The sequence below is a fragment of the Pyrus communis genome, chromosome 3, assembly GCF_041283825.1.
Source record: "Pyrus communis isolate YQ-2024b chromosome 3, ASM4128382v1, whole genome shotgun sequence".
Taxonomy (NCBI): Eukaryota; Viridiplantae; Streptophyta; class Magnoliopsida; order Rosales; family Rosaceae; genus Pyrus; species Pyrus communis.
In genome coordinates, this window is record NC_142567.1 from 2,551,257 (window position 1) to 2,573,755 (window position 22,499).

The 22,499-nt window shown below is 36.7% G+C and overlaps 3 protein-coding genes across 11 annotated transcripts; 2 read left to right on the forward strand and 1 right to left on the reverse strand.

Annotated features, from left to right (window-relative positions):
- The first annotated feature begins 1,582 nt into the window (after positions 1–1,582).
- LOC137716242 (protein indeterminate-domain 12) lies at positions 1,583–5,342 on the forward strand. Its single transcript, XM_068455666.2, has 3 exons — positions 1,583–1,923; positions 2,184–2,583; positions 4,237–5,342. The coding sequence occupies exons 1-3, from the start codon at positions 1,749–1,751 to the stop codon at positions 5,057–5,059; spliced, it is 1,398 nt and encodes a 465-aa protein (XP_068311767.2). The 5' UTR covers positions 1,583–1,748; the 3' UTR covers positions 5,060–5,342.
- A 3,607-nt stretch (positions 5,343–8,949) lies between these two features.
- LOC137715392 (lysine-specific demethylase JMJ31) lies at positions 8,950–15,009 on the reverse strand. Of its 9 annotated transcripts, none has more exons than XM_068454707.2 (15): positions 14,850–15,009; positions 14,655–14,732; positions 14,150–14,233; positions 13,883–14,047; positions 13,641–13,709; positions 13,415–13,541; positions 12,998–13,070; positions 12,718–12,834; positions 12,490–12,609; positions 12,360–12,378; positions 11,964–12,048; positions 11,506–11,834; positions 10,589–10,704; positions 10,406–10,499; positions 8,950–9,425 (listed from the first exon to the last, which is right to left on the reverse strand). In XM_068454707.2, the coding sequence occupies exons 1-15, from the start codon at positions 14,931–14,933 to the stop codon at positions 9,348–9,350; spliced, it is 1,638 nt and encodes a 545-aa protein (XP_068310808.2). In that variant the 5' UTR covers positions 14,934–15,009; the 3' UTR covers positions 8,950–9,347. The 9 variants fall into 9 exon arrangements, with proteins under 9 accessions (XP_068310808.2, XP_088546719.1, XP_088546718.1 ...); XM_088690593.1 differs by having other exon boundaries at positions 11,991–12,053; positions 12,287–12,378; XM_088690592.1 differs by having other exon boundaries at positions 11,964–12,053; positions 12,287–12,378.
- A 723-nt stretch (positions 15,010–15,732) lies between these two features.
- Positions 15,733–17,132, forward strand: LOC137714709 (transmembrane emp24 domain-containing protein p24beta3-like). Its single transcript, XM_068453854.2, has 4 exons — positions 15,733–15,995; positions 16,188–16,374; positions 16,511–16,618; positions 16,773–17,132. Exons 1-4 carry the CDS (start codon positions 15,768–15,770, stop codon positions 16,904–16,906), a joined length of 657 nt encoding a protein of 218 aa, XP_068309955.2. The 5' UTR covers positions 15,733–15,767; the 3' UTR covers positions 16,907–17,132.
- Positions 17,133–22,499: the final 5,367 nt, after the last annotated feature.

The window sequence follows — 22,499 nt, forward strand, 5'->3', positions numbered from 1 at the left end:
ACTTTTCATTAGTTTTTCCTTTTATATATCATTTGTGTCGGTTTGCGTGTTTAATAATACTATTCTTTTTTTTTTATCTAATACAAAAAATTAAAAGATAAGCGATATTAGTTCTTCGGAGTAAAACAATATAAAACACAGAGCGTCTCCTCTCAAACCAACTATAAACGAAGAAACCTACACTCTCTCAGAGTCCACCACCTCTTGGGCCCTCCTCTATTTTAAAATAGGGTAACGCTAGAAAGATCAAATTTTTAAATCAAATTTTTATAAAACAAATGATATGGTTGTTAATGATTTAATTATTACTTAAGTGTTGATTAACATACTTATTTTCTATTAGTGACACATCGTTTAGTTTGAAATTTTAATTTAAAATTTTAGTCTCCCTAACATTATACTTTAAAATAACACCATCCTTTCTTTTTCATCTTTTTAAAAAATTTATTTTATTCCAAGAAAATTTAGTTTGACAAAAAAAAAAAATTAGAAATTTCCAAATTTTCCTACCCCGACCCTTGTTTTCCTTAGTCTCCCACTATAATCATCACACTACTGCAGAAGTAGTACTGTACACTATAAGCCTACAACAACCAGCTGCTTCTGAGTAGTACTGAAATATCCTCTTCATAATTTCCCGTCACTCTCTAACTTCAAATTTATAGAATCATATAAAGAAAAAAAAAAAGCAGATCGTTGCTAGAGAGAGAGAGAGAGAGAGAGAGAGAATTGTCTGTATTCTTTCCATGTTGGATTTGCATGGACAACAGCTCTTGATGATGATCTGAGAGAGAGAGAGAGAGAGAGAGAGAGGTTTGTATTGGTGGTGTTGCAGAGTTGCTCAGGGAAGCAATCCATGCCATGGCCTAGTTCTCCTAGCTAAGATAGTGACTTGGAGGGGAGATCGAATAACCCATCATCATCAGAATCAGCATCATCACTACTTCACGAGATTGAAAATATTTATAATTTTCTTTTTGCTTTTTGCATCCTAAAAAATGAATATTTTTTATTCATTTCCCTGCTAATTGTGTGTTCAAAGACGCAAATAAAAAGTGAAGAGTAATGCTATTTATATGATATTTTTGTACCAAATTTTCATAACATTTTAGGTGGTATTTGATGTGGATAGTCACATCATTTGAATTAATTAGATTTTTAAATTTAATTCATTATTTAATAAATTAATAATTAAGAAAAACTAGTTAATTAAATAATGATTGTGATATACAAGAAGTCTTTTTTATTCATTTCCTTGGATTTTGAAAATTTTTCAAATGATATGGATGTCCACATCAAATGTCACCTAAGATGATATAGAAATGTGGTATAAAAATAGGAGGCAGATTATCTGCCCTCCCATTTCTCGTGCCCTTCTGTTTTGTGTAGTCACGGTTAAGCCACATCAACATTTTATATTGTTTTTTTTTATAAAGATAATAAGATAAAAAGCAATAGTTATATAAAATATTGATGTAATTTAACCGTAATCATATAAATAAAAGGGTACGAAAAATGAGAAGGCAAAAAATCTGTCTCTATAAAATTATAGTATGAATAGGATTACTCAAAAGCGAATGCTAAAGTGTAACAGAAGTTCTCTCAGATTCTCTTATATCTAAAGATCTCTCTCTCTCTCTCTCTCTCTCTCTCTCACAGTCTCATCTCTCAGCTTATCCAGCTAGCTTTAATTTGTTTTTTTCTCTCTTTGGAGTTTTCCTTAGTCCAAAGAAGCTTGGACGCTAACCATGTTTCCTATCTCCATGTCCAATTCAACTTCTTTGTCTGAGGAAGGTAATAGTGTTTCTTCAGACTTTGCTGCTGCCTTAAACCCTCTTCTCCTGTCCACCAATATTTCTCCTCATCAGTATGATCAGCCACCTAACAAAATAAAAAAGAAAAGAAGCCTCCCCGGAAACCCAGGTATGTAATAATCTCTGGTTGTTTGATTCCAGGAATTCTAGGATTTGACTCTTGTCGATCATTTTACCGGTGTTTTCAGTCGTGCCACAGTAACTTAGAGGCTCTTTAATTATTTTCATTTTTTAATACAAACGATATTATCCACTAAATTCATTCATATGACTATGGGGAGAGAGACTCGAAATTGCAGAGGAAAGCAGAGCTCTAGCCAACTTGACTGCTTTTAGATTAAACTAATATCTTTGTTTCATGTGTTCCAGACCCAGATGCTGAAGTGATTGCATTATCCCCCAAAACCCTACTTGCCACAAACAGATTTGTGTGTGAGATTTGCAACAAGGGTTTTCAGAGAGATCAGAACCTTCAGCTTCATAGGAGAGGCCACAACCTTCCATGGAAGCTGAAGCAAAGGAACAGCAAGGATCAGATCAGAAAGAGAGCCTATGTATGCCCTGAGCCCTCATGTGTTCATCACCACCCTTCAAGAGCACTTGGTGACCTCACAGGGATCAAAAAGCACTTTTGCAGGAAGCATGGGGAGAAGAAGTGGAAGTGTGACAAGTGCTCCAAGATCTATGCTGTTCAATCTGATTGGAAGGCTCACACCAAAACCTGTGGTACAAGAGAATATAGATGTGACTGTGGAACCCTTTTCTCCAGGTGATTGATTAATTTCCCTTTCTTTTCTTTAAACCTTCAAAGTAATTATAAATTGTGTTTTTTCTTGAATTTTCATGAGTTTGGAACCCAATGTGATTCATACAAAACATTGGCCTTTTGTTTAAATTGGGAAGTCTCGTGTGATAATTAATTACTAAGACATCGTATAATTGTTTTTCCATGGGTTTTTTTTTTTTTTTTTTTTTTTTTTTTTTTTTTAAGGTTGTTTTTACACAAGAATAGTAATAAATTATGCCTGGAATATATATATCTGAAGGTTTGAATGCAGTGTGGCAGGTTGCACCAAAATGTACAGCATTAATATAAGCGACTGTTGCCTGAAACCTGCCTTCTGTAGATAGTGCTCGTGCTTGAAAATTTAAATATGTAGACTTTTTTATAAAAAGAACAAAAAATATGTAACCTTTTTGGTTTATATATGTTGTGTCCTCAAGTTCTTAGATGAAAATAATCCCGCTAGTTTTTTGAGATGGAGTTCGTGTATTCTTCCTTTCTTTCCCTTCTGGCATTTTTGCAATGGAGTGTCTGCATATGGTCTTGAGAACAATGATGGAGAACCTAAGAAAAAGTTAAAGAAGTTCAATTACTTTTGGGATATATTTCATGGTTGGGGAAAACCCGTGACCTTTTGTTTTATTTTTATTTTTCATTGTTTTTTCCATTTAAGCATCAAGCGTGTGGTATATATCAATTACTTGCAGAAGGCAGAGAGTCATCATGAAAACTGATGAATCTGCAAAGAATATCTGCTGCTGTCCTCCTTCCTCAGTAGCTTTCTTTTTCCTCATCAATGTGATATCTGATCTCCTGAGTTTTGTGTCTTAGTTTCATGCACGAGTCCCTTTTTTCAATAATTTTTTTTGGGTCTTCGTAATTCTATCCAGATTTCCATTTATCCATGCTTAATTATGTTTGCATGCAATACTAAACCCATCATCGAAGTATGGCATGCATCTTATAATTATATTTTTCTTTGGATTTTTGACGTTTTAGTTTTAGGATGTAGGATTATCTATCCTCCAATTTCCATCTCCTTCTCTTTTCTCCTCTCACGTATTGTTTTTTGTCTTATTGTCTGTATAAAAAAAAATTAATATTAGATGTTGATGTGGCTAAATCGTAACCGTTCAAATAGAAAAGAAGAAAAAGAGAGAGAATCCTTCTTCTAGTTTTAGTCCCTGTGATAATCTTATTCACAATTCCACATGCAAGTGTAGTATACATGTCCCAACAACCTTTTCGTTGTCTTCCACCTATGCACAGGAGTGACATTAAACAAATGTAAAGACATATTTGCACCATCTATGAACAATGTGCTTCTATTCTTTGCATGTGTGGCTTTGATCTTCCTTTTGTTTTATTAAATCCCTCCATATATTTTGACTCTCATCATTTCACTTTTTAATTCAAAACGAATTTATAGTTCAATTAAAGTACATTAGTTTCTGATGATCTGTTATAACTTATGAACTTTGTGATACAACTAAAAGTTAACAGGTTTTGAGTTCAATCGTCTTTGATTAGACCAGCGTATCATATATATTTTATCCTAATACATTATGTTATATAGTTTTTTAAACTCTCATAACAATTGAAACTTGCTCCTTTGGCTTGTGATCAAACATTTTATAGGAAGGATAGCTTCATAACTCACAGGGCGTTCTGTGATGCTTTGGCTGAAGAAAGTGCGAGACTCTCAGCAAACCAATTTGCTACAGCCGCCATCACCACCGCCACAATTACACCTCAAATCTCCCTCTTCCCTTTTCCAACCCACGGACAACAACACTTCACAAACCCAAACCCACCATTGCCACCCTTCACTACCATCTCCCTCACCCAATGGGACCCCCCACAACCTCATCAAAACCCTAACCCTAGCCCGAATCCCACCCAAAACTCCCCACTCCATCACCTCATCAAGCCCGAATCTCATCACCATTTCCCACCACCACCACAACAACCCTACAAGGGTTTGATTATCTCACCCTTCCAAAACCTCCATGTCAGCACACAACCCAACTCCAACCCCACTACGTCATCTGCCCACCTTTCAGCTACTGCACTCCTCCAGAAGGCTGCAACCGTTGGTGCAGCAGTAGCCTCTGGAGCCCAACAGGGACAGTCGGCGGGCTTGACCGTGGGAGAGTTTGGGACCGCGAGCCACATGATATCCACAGAGTATCTAGGCGGGTTCGCGTTCGGAGAGCTCGCGACATGGCGCAAGACTGACAGTCTGACAAGAGACTTTCTAGGTCTGAACGGGGATGGCACGGGGCATGATAATAATAACGTTCGCGGTGTTCACGTCAAGGACATGCTAACGTACGTCGGTGGCGTAGGGTTCCATCAGCCGCCGTACGAGCGTCTTCGTGGCCATGATTCGCTGCTGAAGCCCCAGGGTTTCGGGTTCGCTGAGACTACTACTGCTTCGGAAACGTGGGGAGACCGTTGACTGTTTGGGCAGAAATTTGACCGCAAGGGTAAGAAGGTAATTTGGAGTTCTATTATGACGGAAATAGCCCTGCATCCTCTGTCCCGGAAACCTAAAAATGTCGAAATTAAAATGAAGGCCTCTTGAGAATACCTGCATTGTGTAATTGCACTACTTTCCCCCTAGATTATCACACTTAGTTCTATCTTCTTTGAGACTTATAATTTCTGCATTTTGTTACTTTATATTTCTTCAAATTTGTTTGTTATAGATGACTTAATTAATGGTTTTCTTTATTTTCTTATTTTCGTGGGGACCTTCGATGATAAAAACAAAAAAGCAAAAAACCCTAAATATGAAAAGTACGTGCCCATAAGTTTTGAGAAAATTACATGAGGGACAAAGAATGCATGCAGTGTGCCAGTACTACGTGCATCATTGCATGCACTGAAATTCCCATTGAGCCCTTGTAATGTTTACCCACTCACTACAAGTAAATGACCAAAATAAAAATAAAAGACAATAAACGAGTGCAAAATTAAGAAGAGACGAAATGTAAGGAAGAAATGAAGTATACATGTCGTTAGAGGGCCATAGAAATTGACGTATGTACCCTTCGACACTTCAAGTCGACCCACAACAACGTTGACACTTCGACAGTGGTAGTCCCGTATGCATGCATATATCATTTGATTGGAGTAGGGTTCTCTCCCCTCTTTTTTTTCCCTCCTCTTCCCTCCCCTTCTATTTGAATGGTAACTGTTAAGTCACGTCAAACGCTTATATTAATTTTTTATAGAAAGAGAAAGACAAAATAGAAAACGTGAGAAGAGGAGATGGAAAGAGGAGAAGAGAGAATCCTAGTCCGATTTGATTAACCATAGACAGAGATGGAAATTCAAACTTTAAACTTCTTTAAACATATAAGAGAAATTCTACTGAAGTAAGAGCGACTATACATTGTTCATTGTTCTGGGAAGCTTGTCGGTCGGAGTTTATTCATGGCTTTTCTTGTGAGTCTGTGACTGCCCCCACTGCATATAGCCTTGTATATTAATATCGTGAACTGGCTTGAATAATATATAGCTTCAATAGGCCAATTAGTCAAGCAATGAATTATTGAATTTAACAAGTTGGTAAAGTACGTAGATCCGTGAATCTCTAGAGAAATCTAGAACTAATAATTATCGTCCGACAAATGCATCAACAAGTGGAAGTTGTTCAAAACAATTAAACAAATAAATAATATTCCATGAAGATAATTTTAAGACGTCAAATCATTTGATCCATTCCATATATGTGATGAATTTTATCATGATTTATGGAGTGTGGATTTTGGACCAATGGGAACAATTGGGAGATGAATTTCATGATCTTTTTTAATTTTTCACACATTTCTTTTTATTTTGATCGTTGGGTTGAATAAATCAAAAGAAAACAACGAATGTGATTAAACATGAGTATGTGAGAGGCAAAAAAGAGTATGTGTTTACCATTTCCATATAAATAATTGAGATTTTCTTTTCTTTTTGAAAAAGCCTAATGGAGAATTTGAAGAGCTTTTTAAAGACACTTTTTTTTTTTTGGGGTTTTGGATTAGTGAAAAATTGGGGCATTGCAAAGAAACATAGCCTTTTCTAAAGAGAGATAAGTGAGCCCTAGACTGTATAACCTGTTGTAAGCGTGAGTAGAGAAAGGCAAGCTGGGTGTGACGGTTTGTGTGAATCTGTGCTGGGTGTGGTGGTGGTCCGGGGACATGCATATATACTAGCTAGCTATAGCTAGTGGTACAATAAACCCAGCTAAAGAGAGAAGAAAAAGAGACACTAATTAGCAGCAGATGAACAAAAAGAAATGAAAGTTTGTAAAATGTCAACGGTTATGAAAAAGATGCTAAGCTCGATAGAACTTTGAAAATAATTATGAGTCTTCTTTTTTAGGTGACGGACTTGCTCTTTATTAATTTCTGTGCAACATCCCCACAGCCTTTGATTTTGGCAGCTCAACCTTGCAGCAAACCCTAGCTACCATATATATAATTGCACTAGTCATGTTTTTTGTTCATGGACCCGTTTGCTTATCGTCACATCTTGACCATTCATCCTATCATATATGTATAATTGCAGTCATGTATTTTGTACATGAACTATAGGGTTTAGGGGTTTGAATGATAAGGTCTTAATTAATCCTAAAAGAGGTGTCACTAGCTAATTGGTTTGATTTGCTTAAAATGATGAACACAGTTTGAATAAAGACCAAATAATCACATCGGATTAGGACATTATTTGATCAAGTTTGGAAGCCCTACGCTGATTCGATAAGAGTTTCATGACGTATATTGAAGCATATGTCCTATATCGGAAACCTCATGAAGTTAATCTTTTCTTATATGGAGTGATTCTATTATTAATTACACCAAAGTATTTTGTATAAATTCTGCACATATTGAATTTCACAATAATTAAGTTAGAGACATTATCGGTATAATTAGTAGTAGGTCACTAAACTATCTCTAAAACTTATATGTGTGATTAACAGTGGGTCACTGGTTTTCTCTCACATAAAAATTATTTCGAACATTTTTGACCAGATAAGGAATGAATATATCCTTGTTACAACTCAGTATATCCATCAAGAGAGAGAGAAAGTCCTAGGGATTAATGAAAGGAAGGTTTGGGTGGTTATGGTATATCCAAGCTTTTAGAAAGTTTTATAAATAAGTTGCAGGGTTAAGGTACAATATATGCCATTTGTCTTGTAAAAGGGATTGCAACTTTTTTATCTCTTCCTCAGCTTCCACAACCAGACAAACTAAAAGCTTCTCTCTTCTCTTCTATTCCCTCTCTCCCTCTCTCTTTCTTTCTTTCTTTCTTTCTCAGCATCCTTGCATTTGTCATAGTCCACCAGGGAATCTCACCACAACAAAAACCCCTCCTTTTCCCCCTTTAATTTGTCCTTCCAACCCTAATAATTACCAAAACCCCTTTTCCATGCTTTTCCATCCTTTTAGTTTTCCCCCTTGTACTGCAAATTTATATACAAATGAAATTAAGAGTTGCATAATTTCCATGACTTCTCTAATCTTTAACTTCCATTTTTTTGCTTGTGCAAGAAAATAATAACTTCTCTGCAATGGGGATATATCCATTCTCTTCTTTAATTTTTCATAAATCACGTGATTCATACAGAAGGTGAAAAAAGGAAGAGAATGAGTATAATACGTGACGTGTGAAAATGAAGAGAATGAGTACACTCTTGTTTCAGGTAAGTTTCGCTCGTTCAAAAATGATTGATATAGGAATCACACATTGGTACTTTTATTTTAGAAACCTGGCCCAAATGGTTGCTTTTTAAATTTTAATTGTTAAAATGATTAGTTTTTAGTATGTTATCAGTATCGGTCATTGACATGTTATCATCAATTTGTGGTCGTTATGTCAATAATGATAATCAAGATCATTTCAGCAATTAAAATTTGATTTTTGATCATTGTAGCTAATTTTCTTTCTTTTCTTTATACAACAGTATCGGGAGATAGGATTTGTGCTAAACCAATCATTAAGCCCGTCATAATTAGATTTGAACTCGCCGTTTATGATTGTCCATAAAATCTCTCACTTACAAGTGAAAAAAATTATCACTAATGTCAATATGGCATCAAATAGATACCCCTGCCAATTGCTTCTTGTCTGAATAAGAGAATGCCATGTAAGTTGGGGGATATTATAAAAAAAATAAAATAAAGGCCTCAACAGATTGTCCCTTAGAATTTTGTTAACTGGCCTCTATATATTTGCTTCTCTGCACTTTACGGTTTGGATGACCAGTTTATTCATGTTTTCAGCACGCTTGTGGTCCTTAACTAGTAGGTGTTCTTTTTCAACAACAATATTAGGAGAATTATTGCGAGATAGCGAAACACTGTTACTGTATTTAATCAATCCACATGTCACAAGACGAGTGAATATTTATGAAGATTATACCCTTAGCTTACAACTCGCCATCCACCAATATTCCAACACTTGTACGGATTATACCAAGTTGTGGTGTTCCAGTACCACCCAATAATTTTCCAAATTAAGCTTCGTCTTGCTAGACGCCGTCGTTTTTCAAATGAGGTAACAAAGCACAAAGTTGCAGAGCATATCTAACTACACAGAGTGTACCACCAATCATACTCTCTTACGCTTAAAGTTAGTGATGACTTGAGTTCTAGGAGCCTCTAAATGAACACTTGTAAAAGAAAAGTTCTGGTGATGAAATATGCATCGATTTGCTCCCCTCAAGATACTGCCGGGGACCAATTTCTTTACGAAGTTTCATCAGACCCCGGTTTTGGCCCCCTCCAATCCACTCCCAAATACTTATCCAATACATTCTTGTATGCCTGCAACAAAGAATAAAGTAGTAAGAGTTTGGAACAATGAGTTCAGTATCCATTGAGGATTCTGAATCGTGTAAAAGTGCGTTAATTTGTTAATGAGCAGCTAGTAACATTTTACACCGTACATACAAGTAGGACAAGAATGAAGCTGCACCTCAACGAAAAGTCTACGAAGGTTGTTTAATAGGGGGAAATATGGTTGTCAAGGAGAACAGATCGAATAATTCATGAGTAGAACCTAAATTTCTCAAACGAAGCGGGATTCTGGCTGTACAACTCTAATTAAAGGGAAAATTTATACATCCAAAACAATCCAGAAAAATTGCATACATAAGCAAACTTACATGGCAATAATATTAGCATGATATGAAATGCCAATATATTAGCGTGATAAGGTTCACTGCCCATCGAAAAATTTACAGTAAAATTGCAAACTAGAAATGCTAAGGTGGTGCATGTAAACAAAACAAAGAACTCGTTACGAACTTATGATCTTTGTTCCCTGCCCAGCTCTAGTCAAGACTAGATAATCTTAACAAATATAGGGTAACAGCACAGTGGCCGTCTCCACCGGGAACCACGTGAATTGACTGTAGCAGTCTATGAGATCAAGACTAACTAATTTTTTACCAATCACAAATTTGTACCGTCTTTTGCAACTCATACATGCCTGGCTATTATTATGATCCTTAACAGCAAACTTCTAGGTTAATCATTTTTTCATGGTAGTTCATACCATCATACCAAAGAGATATTTTTCTTAGTACTTCATATGGTAGATGAGCCCGTGAACATCTTATTTCCGGAATTGTCCCAGACCCAATTTATTCTTACGAACATTATTGAGTACCCATCTACCTAACATGAAGATATGGGAACAAATCAAGAATAATCTCTTTGCACATTTACACCACAATTTGACACCAGAAATATATGTTATCATGAGTGCCAGAAGACACGTTTCAACAAGAGCACAGCATTACCTGGAGTGCAAACAATTCTTTCCCCTTCAAAATTGCATCCATTGCTGCAAATTGGTCGTCAAATGCCCCATAGAAAGCCTGGTAAAATCTGTCCCTGAAATGATAAATAAGGATAGAAGGTTGTAGGTGAATACAGGTCCTTACCTTTTTTTACTAAAGAATTAATGACAAATTAGCATTTACCGTTCTTCCTTAGTGATCTGTTGATCCATTCTATCAAATTTACGAGTAAGTACTTCGGCTCCCACTGGTGAAAGCAAGTGCAGTATTAAAGCCTCCAAAGTTCTTGGGAAATTTTCCTGCAAAAGATTATATAGCAGTTGCACAAAAGGATGAGACTTTTATTTTAAAAAAAAAAACAAAATAATAGTGGTCGGTCATTTGATTTACTAATATATAGTTATCCCAAAGTGGCTCTCGTACTTTCACATACGTCCTCAACCTATTCCAAAACAACCAATGCATATTTTGCTCCCATCCCCCTATCTCTTAAAGCTTGCTTACTCCCCTTTCCCCTCACTGCCACTCGCCTAAACGGAATCCGCGCACCGCTGCCATGAAGGCATTACTAAATGGGATTACTAAATGGTATGAGACTCACTAAAATTATAGAGCGTAAGAGGATTAAAAGACAAACAGGAAGAGGGGAGTATCCTGCCCAGCTGCATTTTCGTAAAGAAATACAGAAACAAGATAAAAGCAGTCAAGCCTTCAAACATACTGGATTTAATGAAAAGAGAAACTATCAAGGATCACTTTTCCTTAGATGGGGCAAATTTCACTGGTCAAAGCATAGAAACACAATTATAAACTACAAGGAACCAGAATAGTAGGCAAAAACAGGGAATAAAGATGGTCCTTTGAATCTAAAAGAAATGAAGCTCCTCTAGATGACAAATTTCCTCTATACAAGTAAGATAACCTGCTTGCGATTAAGCTGTTACTGGTTGGCATGGAAGACGCACCAAACATTAACAGAAAGACTGATATATCACTTTCCTTTGCTAGTAACGAACAACTCTCATGAGCCGAGAGTAGCGTCACCTATAATAGTCTACGAGTTTAAGTTTTATAGTGAAAGTAAAAATGTTCAAACTCACCACCATGGCAAGAAATACATTTTTCAAAGTGATGGGATGAAGAGTCCAAAAAATTTTAGCAACTGGATCATCTTCCAAGCCAAACGAACTCGGTCTGACGACTTTGATGCATTCATCTTTCACACTAGCTGCAGGAGCAGTTGTTGAAGCAGATTGCACTGGTTGTCTTTGCTCAGCAGCATTAACATGACCATGAACTAAAGAAACAAGTTCATGAAGAGCAAGGATGGCAAGGGGTTCCAGTGCATGTGACATAAATCTTTGTTCTACTTCCTTCCCTTTAAGATCGTTTCCCTCACATGCCTGGTCCAAACCGTTGTCATTGTGATCTGGGAATCATATCAAGTTAGGGATGTCAGTAAACAGAGAATTTACAGGGCCATAAAGATTCACTACAAGTTTCTTTCACCAAGTAATCTTAATACATGATGATCATCAGTGAGCTCATAGAAACTGACTTATCTGTCCTTTTTTAAGTACTATACCAGTATGCCTGTTCATGTTCTCCATTTGAGCTAAAGAAGCTATAGGTAGCACTCGGTCCTGTCCTAAAGTAAAAAATTGAAAAAATAAAAATACTCATAGTGCTCCATTGAAAACTTCTGATTCAAATATATAAAAGGGTGGAAGAAAACGCAGTAGATTTGACCACCAAGTTTTCAAATAAGATAAACATAAAATGATAAAACATAAAACAATATAGAACCATATGTTTACTTATATGTTTCCATATTATAACTTGTTATTATGAAAATATACGCACAAATATAAGGATGTCTACCTCTGTGTGTTTGCGTGTGTGTGTGTGTGTGTGTGTGTGTGTGTGTGTGTGAGAGAGAGAGAGAGGTACATACCATTTCTCTATCTGTCAGTCTTTTAATACAGATTGGATAAGTAAATGGTGCATGAGAGAGAAACAAAATCAGGTTAGTTTGTTCCGGAAATGCTTTGCTTACTAACTAAAAAGGAAACAATACCACAAACCTTCTTAATATTATGCGCAGATAATATGCATCCATGTGTTCTGACATGTTTAATGTTACATTGGACCGCCACCAAAAGTTCACGGCAATGGTCAGATCATCACTGTCCACCTGGTGGAACCTGTAGCAAAAATCAATAACCACTATAAATAAAAAGGTTGCGCTAAAATCATATATTATCAGAAGATAAAAAGACTCCTAATGAACACTAATGGATATTAAATCTTACCAGCCTTCAGGAATGAAAAGTGCGTCGCCTGCCTGAAGAATAACCTTCTGAGAGTGCTCCATTAAACATTGTGCTCTTGGATAATTTGAAAAGTTTGGGTTTTCTAAGGGAACAGAACTGCCAAGTGGGCGTAAATTATAAGATTGAAAGACTGCAATTCATTATCTTTGTCGATAGCACAATAGATACAAATAACTAATACAAGCATAAAATTTTCATAATTAAATAATTATAAAAGTTAATTTAATTTGAATTCATATTATTAATACAAGTACTGTACCTATGATTTGATGCCTCCCCATATATTGGCATAGGGTATAACATAGGACTTGCTGAAGGAGGCCATAAAACCACTGTGAAAGATGCAAGCTTCTATCAGACAAATCAGAAAGAAAAACTCTATTTAGACATATTTTACATACAAACATAGTTGGGAACACTGAACAAAGTTCAGTTCTAACTTCACTCCAAGTTGTTATACAAATCAAATCACCCTTAAATTGGTGGCCCTCCAAGAATAAAACTAAAATATTCACCTTTGCAGGAATGCAAGTTAACAATAAAAGATAAAACCATTTCACTTTCTTGGCAGCTAATCATTCAGTGATATTGAGGACCGGTAACATGAAACCTATCTAACCACTCTGTAGTTGGACAAAGCATTATGCACTCAGAGGGCCAGAGAAAATGATTCGACCTTGTTTGCAGCCAGAGACTACACAGAGAAGATTATGGTGTGGATCATAGTGAGTGCTTGATCTAGCTTGAGCATTGTTCATCCACAGGTTGATAGCAACTAGTACTTTATCCTCCAAAAATGCAGGCTACAAAAAACAAGAAGTGGTTATTGGAAATCAAGGATGAGAAAAAAGGGAGTGGAATGCTGTACGATAAACAACAACTGTAACAAGAAATTCACGAACCGTTTGGATGTCCTCCCTCAAAGATCCCAGTTGAACCCTCTCTTCAGTTTCAGTATTGATTATTGGGACCTGAATTACACATAATAAAAGTTACTTCCCAAACATGTGACCCTTCAAAGAAAACTAATAAGTCTAACATATTAAATAAAGTATATCCAAATAATGACTAATCAAGCCATTAACAACATTAAAGAGAATAAAATATATTATATCCATTATCTTAAAGCCTTTGAAGGTTAAACCTGTGCTAAATAGATTTGGTGAGGAGCATCCTCATAGGGCTTACTGTCATACTCAGATGAAGCGTCCGGTAGCCCATGCCGATCTGATTTAACACAGGAACCATCCTCCGAATGATGCATGCGTTTCTTACATAGACCAATAAATGCAGAAAATGGCAGCGGTACCTACAGACGGAAGGGGTAGTAAACTAGTTAGGGCTAATGAGATCCAGAAGAGAGTAAAATTCAAAGTTCGAGACCATTCACAATGGCCATACAAATGACTACCCTCTCATGGCTTCTAATATCACCATAGAAGACAGGTGCCGAATCAGATAGCATAGCCTCCACAACACACAATCCGACTCGTTCCTAATTTTCCATTCACAGAAACCATATCAAGCACAAACTTCAATTCAATGAAAGCAAAGAAATCGACGATCTACGCAACAATCAAATAAGTAAAGAATGAAACAAACTACTTGTTAATCCCTGAAAAACTACAGTCACCTCCCTGAGGCCTAATTCAGTAGCAGGAACGGATTAGCACACCAAAGGCTCGGAATTCGAAACAAAACTAGAATACATTATGCATAAGGACATCATTAAGCAAGCATTTGAGGTTGATCTTACTCACATAGTGTTGCTGCTGTGGTAAATTATTAAGAACTCGAAAGAAAGCAATTTAATTTTGACCAAATAATCCCTAATTTTCTCAAATTTACAACCAATCACTACACAGAACGAAGCGGAATTGACGAGAACAAAAAGGAAAAAATAAAGGGAAAAATACCTGCAAATAATCGAGACCGCCATTACATGGATTCCAATTGGAGAAAGCTTTCCAATCTTTGACGCAGCCGCTAAAAATCTAATGAGAAGAAGAGAGCAAGAACACGCAGAGCAAGCGAGAGTGAGCAATTGCTTGTGAATTAAGAAAGGCGGGAAGAAAATTGCAGCAAATTACGTGAAACTGTAACGAACTTACGGCGGGAACGTTCGTGGATTCGATCCCAGACGCGAAGTCTCTGGCCGAAGGAACTTCTTTCAAGCTTCGCAGAGACGACTCCATAGCTGTGCTGATTCGCTCTCCGACTCACTGAGCTAGGTGAACTAGTACAACATAGCAGGACAGGGAGAGAGAATGAATTTTTAGATAAATTGTAGCAAGGTCCTTAACTTTACTGAAATTAGAGCAATGATTCCTAAAGTAAAAATTCACAACAATTAGTCCCTTAATTCATCAAAATGTGCATCTATAGTCATTTTCGACAATTCCGTCAAAAGTTTCGTTAAAATAAGTCACGTGTCACGCACGTAAGGCTGAATCAAGAGGCAAATATGGAAACAAAATGAAAAAATTGTGCAATGCTCACTCAACTTTAACGTTATTGGAGCAATAGTTTCTAAATTTTTAACCAAATCGAAGAAATTGTCTTCCAACTTTAACCCAACTATAAGGATGGTCCTTCCACCATGACTTATTTTGACGAAAGTTCTAACGAAGGTGACAAAAATGATCATAGTTTCACGTTTTGAGGAATTAAGAAATTTATAATCATAGATTTTTAATTGATAGATCAACGCTCTAATTGGATTAAAATTGAAGAATGAATTTAAGTCGGGAAAGATTGCACGGTGGCGCTCAATGTTTCCACCTTTGCGCAAATACCCCATAAACCAAAATCCGTTACAATTAACAACGAAAACGTCAAGCCTTGTTGCAGATAGCGAACCTAGGCCCAATAGAAAGCCCAAACATGTGGTGATCAAAGTCATGGAGGGAACCAACGGACTTCATAACGAATTAACCGAATTTCAAGCCTCCTTATTTTCCCACTTCAGGAACACTCTCTCTCTCTCTCTCTCTCTCTCTCTCTCTCTCTCGATTCAGTGCAGATCAAACATGGAGAAACGAAAGCGATTTGAGACCGCCAAGATTTGCGTGGCGTACAGTTTTCTTATGAGCTTCATCGGCAATGGCAATGTTGCTACTGCTCTTTCAATCACCGTGACGGAGTTGGAATGCGTCTCGGAGCAAGTTCTGTACGAGGGAGACACGGTCTCCGGAAACTTTGTTGCAATCGACCACGACATCTTCTGGAGCTCCGACCACCCTGGTATCGATTTCACTGTACGCTTCTAATGCAGAACTTTTGTGTCAAACAATATGGCATGTTACGTTGTCAAACTGTAAATCAAAATGTGTCGAATAATTCACAAAAGATCTTTACATTTCCATTCGCGAAAATGATTAACTTTTAAGATTTGATTTGTGTTCGAATGGGAGGAGCAAGCAAATGCGACTTATGTGTGGTTTATGCAGGCCACAGCTCCAGGAGGCACTACTGTGTTTTCGCTGAAAGGAACGTCCGGGGATAAGTTCGCATTCAAGACACCGAAAAGCGGATTGTACAAGTTTTGTTTTCGCAATCCTGTTTCGACTCCTGAGACTGTTTCGTTCTACATTCATGTTGGCCACATCCCAAATGAGCATGACTTAGCCAAAGACGGTTAGTTCGTCGTGTTTTTTGTTCCGTTATAACGAAATATATACAGTATGAGTTCCTTGGCTGTTTTCGGTTTTTACCACATATGTAACAGGGAAAAACCGAGGTTATATTTTCATTTCTTGTAATTTTGGTGCAGAACATATGGACCCTTTGAATATTAAGATTGCTGAGCTGAGAGAAGCACTGGAAGCTGTCACAACAGAGCAAAAGTACCTTAAAGCACGAGATGCTAGGCATCGATATAGTATGTGTCATTTGCGCGAAAAACTTGCCTATCTCGGGATGTATATATACACATGTTTATATAGCACACATCACATGAAATTGAGCGCAACATTTTCTAACAACGTTTGTAATTGATCGTGTTATCTTCTGACGACGTTTTTGTGTGGTTGCAGCAAATGTTAGCACCAATAAACGAGTGATCTACTTCACACTTGCAGAGTACCTTGTGTTTGCTGGTGCAAGTGCTCTTCAAGTGTTGTACATCCGCAACCTGTTTAGCAAGTCTGTTGCCTATAACAGAGTTTGATTAGGTTTCCATTTTCCTTAATTGTCTTCTTATAAATTTATTATAGCGATTCAACGTAAGAAACAGAGTGCCGGCTGTCAACTACATGATGCCCTCTCCTCCTTCTTTATCCATGCTTGGGAGTGACAACGTACTACAAACTTACACAATTATCTACTTAAATAAGGCAACATTATTTATCTCTTTTTATTGGTAACTTTAATTAAACAAGGCAACATTACTAGCACTTCGAACACTTCTATCTGCAATTTTCCTTTTGTTTTCATGCTTAACTGATGGAATATGTGATACCAATTATAATCGAACCATATATTGTGTGTCGAAGTTCTATAAACGAGTTTTCATTCAGAGAAGTACAATAACTCACAATACAAAAATTAGGCGGTTCATTACTAATGGCACCGAGACATTTTGAAATCAAATTCTTCCACACTGGGATAGGTGTATCGAGCCTATGAACAATATGCTAGGTCAGATTTAGAAGCAGATGCAACAATCTATATATTGTAGATGGTCAAGTATTACGATAAGAGAACCTTGTAAATGTGAAACAGAGATGTTACGTGCAACGAGTGCATGCAAGTTTTTCTCCTATCTTAGACGCGAGATAACGATGCCTCAAATATTTATATTATGGATGCTAAACCAACTGCATTGTCCTGTGTACTTGTCATCTATTAGCAAATTAAGATCCAAGCATTTCCATTAGGCATGGATTAGTGGTGGTTTTATGCCATTTTCTCTTTGTTTCCATTGCGTTGGGAGAATTTTAGAACTCCAAAGGGGGGAGGCCCCACCCAACAGCTGAAAATTTTAAGCCCAATTCTAACCACTCTCCACATTATTTCTTACCAATCAGTCAACGGCCCAGATTTGTTTCATCAAGCAAATATTTTTAGTTTAGTGATATTGTATTGTGCAGGCAAAATTCCAAGGACTGAAACCTTATCCATTTATGATTTTTTTGGAGTCCAAATATTTGATATTCCAATATTATACCATACGAATTTCCAATTTAAAAACACAAAATTAAAAGTGAAATTATTATCAAATGGTCCTAAATATTAACTATATAACAATTTCTCGAACATGTTAAAATTAAAATTACAAAAATATGAGGTTTAGTTTCACTTGGAGTATTTCGACCTATAAAATGACATCATACATATTAGAAAGTAGACATATTCTAGCTAGTTTCACCTAACCAAAATAACATGTTTGAAAGAAAGAAAGAAAAAAATATGTTAACTACAATGTTGCAAATCGACCTGATCATGTTGGTTAGCATCAAATTCCTTTTAGTACGCTTGCCAAATATAATATTGATCATAAAAATCTCACACGATACATATTGCACTTGTAAGACGTGTGATTCTCACGTACTTCTAATATTATGCATCGCTCTTGTTTGAAAATTATTACGCATTATTTGAATTTAGTCTATTGTCTCTGATTTCCCACTTTTATGTATGCAAAATCTAAATACATATATTTAGGTATATGCAAGAAGAAGTGATAGTTTCTCCAGATCGAGATTTTGAGTCAGCAAACACAAAGATTCAGGCCGTTCAAGGAAGAGAAATACATGGATTCTTGATTTGTGTGAAGTGAGTAAGTGAGATGGGTTAATGGTGTCCATGGGACTTCAAATGAGTGATCCTCTAGATCTGCTGGCTCCAAACACTGAGAACCAGAAAGAAAAAAACTCAATTTAGTTTTTTCAATGGTATAATAAATAGATTTTGTTGTACCAATGTCATTGTAAATGTTGATTTTTATTGTTAGCTTATAGTTGACAACAGATATTAACATTTTATTATTATTATAACAAGATAGATTTTTATGTTGCGAACGTAATATTTGCATAATCAATGTAGAATGTTGTGTGTAACATCGTTCAACTAAATTATTACCGCTACCCTTTCAAAGCTTAAGGTTTTGATGTAAATATAAAGCTTCCACCTACTCTCTGTCAACATGGTAGTAGGAGCCGTAGGACATCATGCCTTCCTTAATTAACACTTTAAATCCGGTTTATTAAGTTGGAGACGTAAACATTTGATATGAACCGACATATATATTTAGTCACGCACTATTTAAAAGTGGCAAGTGTGGGGTCCACTTCAGTATTAATTTGGCAAAAGCATTAGTCTTCCCGAAATATACAAGCATATTGATCTTATTGCTTCACAAATTGGCGAGGTGAAGTTCTTGTTTGTTATGCGGAGTGATAATTTTGCTGCTCATTTGGTTGCTTCGTTTGTAGCTTACTCGGTTGCTTTATTTGTTGTTTTGTATGGTGACTCTTATTTATAAGACACTATTGGTCCTGTTTTTCCATTTAATATTCTTAGTGAACATGTAAACATTATTGTTAGAATTTAATAAAGTATATACTTCGACCAAAAAAAAAATAAAAAAAAAAAAGAAGAAAAGTATACAAGCATATTGTAATGGCCATATTAAGTTCCATGTACATGTGAGCATGAAACATGTCGGATCGATCTACTTTCCAACCTTATCATAAGTTGTTACAATATAATCATATATCGATTATAATGGTTTTACATTGTGACATCCCACATCGTTCAGGGGAGTGATCCTTATATGTATATTTCCATCTTTACCTTGCACGAGGCCTTTTGGGAGCTCACTGGCTTCGGGTTTCGTAGGAACTCCGAAGTTAAGCAAGAAAGGGGCTAGAGTTATCCCATGATGGGTGGTCACACTGGGAAGTTGCTTGTGAGTTCCCAAAAACAAAACCGTAAGGGAATGGTAAGTCCAAAGCCAACAATATCGTGCTACAGTGGTGGAGCGGGGCCGGGAAGTGGTCCCGCCCGGGCTGGGATGTGACAATTTGGTATCAGAGCCTAACCCTGGCCGCGTGTGTGCCGACGAGGATGTCGGGCCCCTAAGAGGGGTGGATTGTGACATCCCACATCGCCCAGGGGAATGATCCTTAAATGTATATTCTCATCCCTACCTAGCACGAGGCCTTTTGGGAGCTCACTGGCTTCGGGTTCCATCGGAACTCCGAAGTTAAGCGAGAAGGGGGCTAGAGTAATCCCATGATGGGTGACCTACTGGGAAGTTGCTCGCGAGTTCCCAAAAACAAAAGCGTGAGGGAATGGTAAGCCTAAAGCGGACAATATCGTGCTACGGTGGTGGAGCGGGCCCGAGAACTGATCCGCCCCGGGCGGGGATGTGACAAATTGGTATCAAAGCCTAACCCTGGCCATGGTATGCCAACGAGGACGTCGGGCCCCTAAGGGGGGTGGATTGTGACATCCCACATCGGGCAGGGGAGTGATCCTTATATGTATATTCCAATCTCTACCTTGCATGAAGCCTTTTGTGAGCTCACTGGCTTCGTGTTCCGTAAGAACTCCGAAGTTAAGCGAGAAAGGGGCTAGAGCAATCCTATGATGGGTGACCCACTGGGAAGTTGTTCATGAGTTCCCAAAAACAAAATCGTGAGGGAATGGTAAGCCCAAAGCAGACAATATCGTGCTACGGTGGTGGAGCGGGCCCAAGAACTGATCCGCCCTAGGGCGAGATGTGACATACATAGTATACCTCGAGTACTAAATAAAATTAGTAAGTTAATGTATAATGCATAATGTTAAAATTTAATGTCGACTTACCCCCAATGTAGTGTAATCGACTCGAAAAAGAAGCGATTTGATTATTATTGTGAATATTTTATTTTTTATATAAAAAAAAAAATAATAATAATATGTTCTTCGATTAATGTGGTCACAATCAAACAAGTAAATGAGTTTTGTTGTAAGTACAATTTTGTGTGAATTCTTTTCATTGAACACTTAAAACACGGTTGGTTATATGATGGGATATCTTATGTAATTGATCCAAACAAGTAATTTATCATCCACAAATAAATTGATATTATTTTTAAATTCCTTAAGATGACTTAGGTTCGATTATGGCCAAAGACGAAAGACTTAGGTTCGATTCTTGCCAAAGACGAATTTGAATCACACTATTGTTAGCTCATTGTGAGGCTAAACCCACCCCTCTCACTTAGTGTAGATAAGATTGTTTGTTCAAAAAAAAAAAATTATCTTTATAATTTTTATAACATCTTCTATGAAATTTCAAACCTATGGCCGGCTCGCCCCTTACTCATAGGGTTGGGTGACTGAGTTAGCACCTATTATCGCCTTTGTACACAACAAAGTTTTGTTGCGCTATCTAGCGTGTAAACTTGTCTCCTATCCCTCTTTTGGTTATTACAATTACTGGTCGTGTGTAACACATAGGCCAACCCCCTAACCTAATAAGAACAACTCTCCTTATGACGAAATGATGAACAAACAATTTGAGCATTTTATTAGTTATGGCTTTTGCCCTCACCAATACCCTTGCCTGTTATGCGCAAGGCCGGCCCTGAAAATGGGTCCTAGGCGAGCCTTCAAAGTGGGATCCTAGAGTTCTCTGACTCCCAACCCTTTGTACATAGAAATGTGTAAAAAAAAGTTACTAAATACATGAAAAATCTATTTCTACATCAAATATCATTAAAAATTAATATAAAAAAGAAAGAAAGATATACAAACATTACACAAATATTATCCGTCTCGCGTTTTTAGATGCAAATGCACTTATTAAGTTTACATAATCTAATTTTTCAACCAATTCAAATCGAAAGAGAAGTCCCTACCCAATATGCCAAATTCTAATCATTTTTCTATTGTTACAATGTTACTTATTATATTCAATAAGATATTCAATAAATGAATGTATAGTGGATTAGAGAGACACCATCTTACAACGAGGAAAAATACTAGAATGAAGAGGATAGTAATTTTCGCATACGAACTTAGGCGGATGAGACGGATTTGAATAATTTATTATATATTATATAAACTAATTAGTTTGAAAATTAAATAATGTCATTTTTCAAAAAGGTGGGAGTTTTAACCATTTATGTACATAATAAAGATATATGCGGTGTGATCTTAAAATAGGGTAATAAAACCTCATAAAAATAAACATAAAAGTGATATTTAAGAGAGAAGCAAAAAAGTAAAAATAAGATAGTGGGAACTTTTTAAAAGGGAGAATACGTGCAGCTATAAAAAAAAGATGATGGAACCATCTTAAGTAAAATCATGCAATTAAAATGATGTTGGGAACATGGTTGTCTTCTTCCTCACGCGAGGCTGACCTTACAACAAAAGATTTATAGATTCCGGCGTTTACATATAAACCAGCATAGCTCCCGTCTATCTCCATCCAGACCTGCCTAGTTCTGCCTAAAAATTGGGAGCCCTAGGCAGGCGCCTACTCCGGCTACCCTCAAGGCCCGCTCTAGATATGCGCCCTCCCTTACGTGCTAGTTCACCCCTTCTTAGACAATTAGTAATACAAGTTAACAATAGCAGTGGGGGATTGATATTGTAACCTCTTTCAACATTGAAAAGAGAAGTACTAGTAGACTAGTAATAGCTAATTGTTTTCATTTTGTGATTTGATGATTCTTTTTCTTTCGATAACAAAGTACCATATATGGGTGGGTATTTGAACCAACAAACAGCGAACACAATTAACAGAATGAAACAAAAAAACGAAC

What these genes read in the sequence shown, in the direction of transcription:
- LOC137716242 (XM_068455666.2), top strand. Translation starts at nt 1,749, where the DNA reads ATGTTTCCTATCTCCATGTCCAATTCAACTTCTTTGTCTGAGGAAGGT. An exon ending in AAGCCTCCCCGGAAACCCAG is followed by an intron (nt 1,924 to 2,183) that starts GTATGTAATAAT and finishes CATGTGTTCCAG; the next exon opens with ACCCAGATGCTGAAGTGATT. An exon ending in TGTGGAACCCTTTTCTCCAG is followed by an intron (nt 2,584 to 4,236) that starts GTGATTGATTAA and finishes AACATTTTATAG; the next exon opens with GAAGGATAGCTTCATAACTC.
- LOC137715392 (XM_088690592.1), bottom strand. Translation starts at nt 14,933, where the DNA reads ATGGAGTCGTCTCTGCGAAGCTTGAAAGAAGTTCCTTCGGCCAGAGAC. An exon ending in CTTTTCATTCCTGAAGGCTG is followed by an intron (nt 12,610 to 12,717) that starts GTAAGATTTAAT and finishes TTTTTGCTACAG; the next exon opens with GTTCCACCAGGTGGACAGTG. An exon ending in ACTTAAAAAAGGACAGATAA is followed by an intron (nt 11,835 to 11,963) that starts GTCAGTTTCTAT and finishes TATGATTCCCAG; the next exon opens with ATCACAATGACAACGGTTTG.
- LOC137714709 (XM_068453854.2), top strand. Translation starts at nt 15,768, where the DNA reads ATGGAGAAACGAAAGCGATTTGAGACCGCCAAGATTTGCGTGGCGTAC. An exon ending in ACCCTGGTATCGATTTCACT is followed by an intron (nt 15,996 to 16,187) that starts GTACGCTTCTAA and finishes TGGTTTATGCAG; the next exon opens with GCCACAGCTCCAGGAGGCAC. An exon ending in AGATGCTAGGCATCGATATA is followed by an intron (nt 16,619 to 16,772) that starts GTATGTGTCATT and finishes GTGTGGTTGCAG; the next exon opens with CAAATGTTAGCACCAATAAA.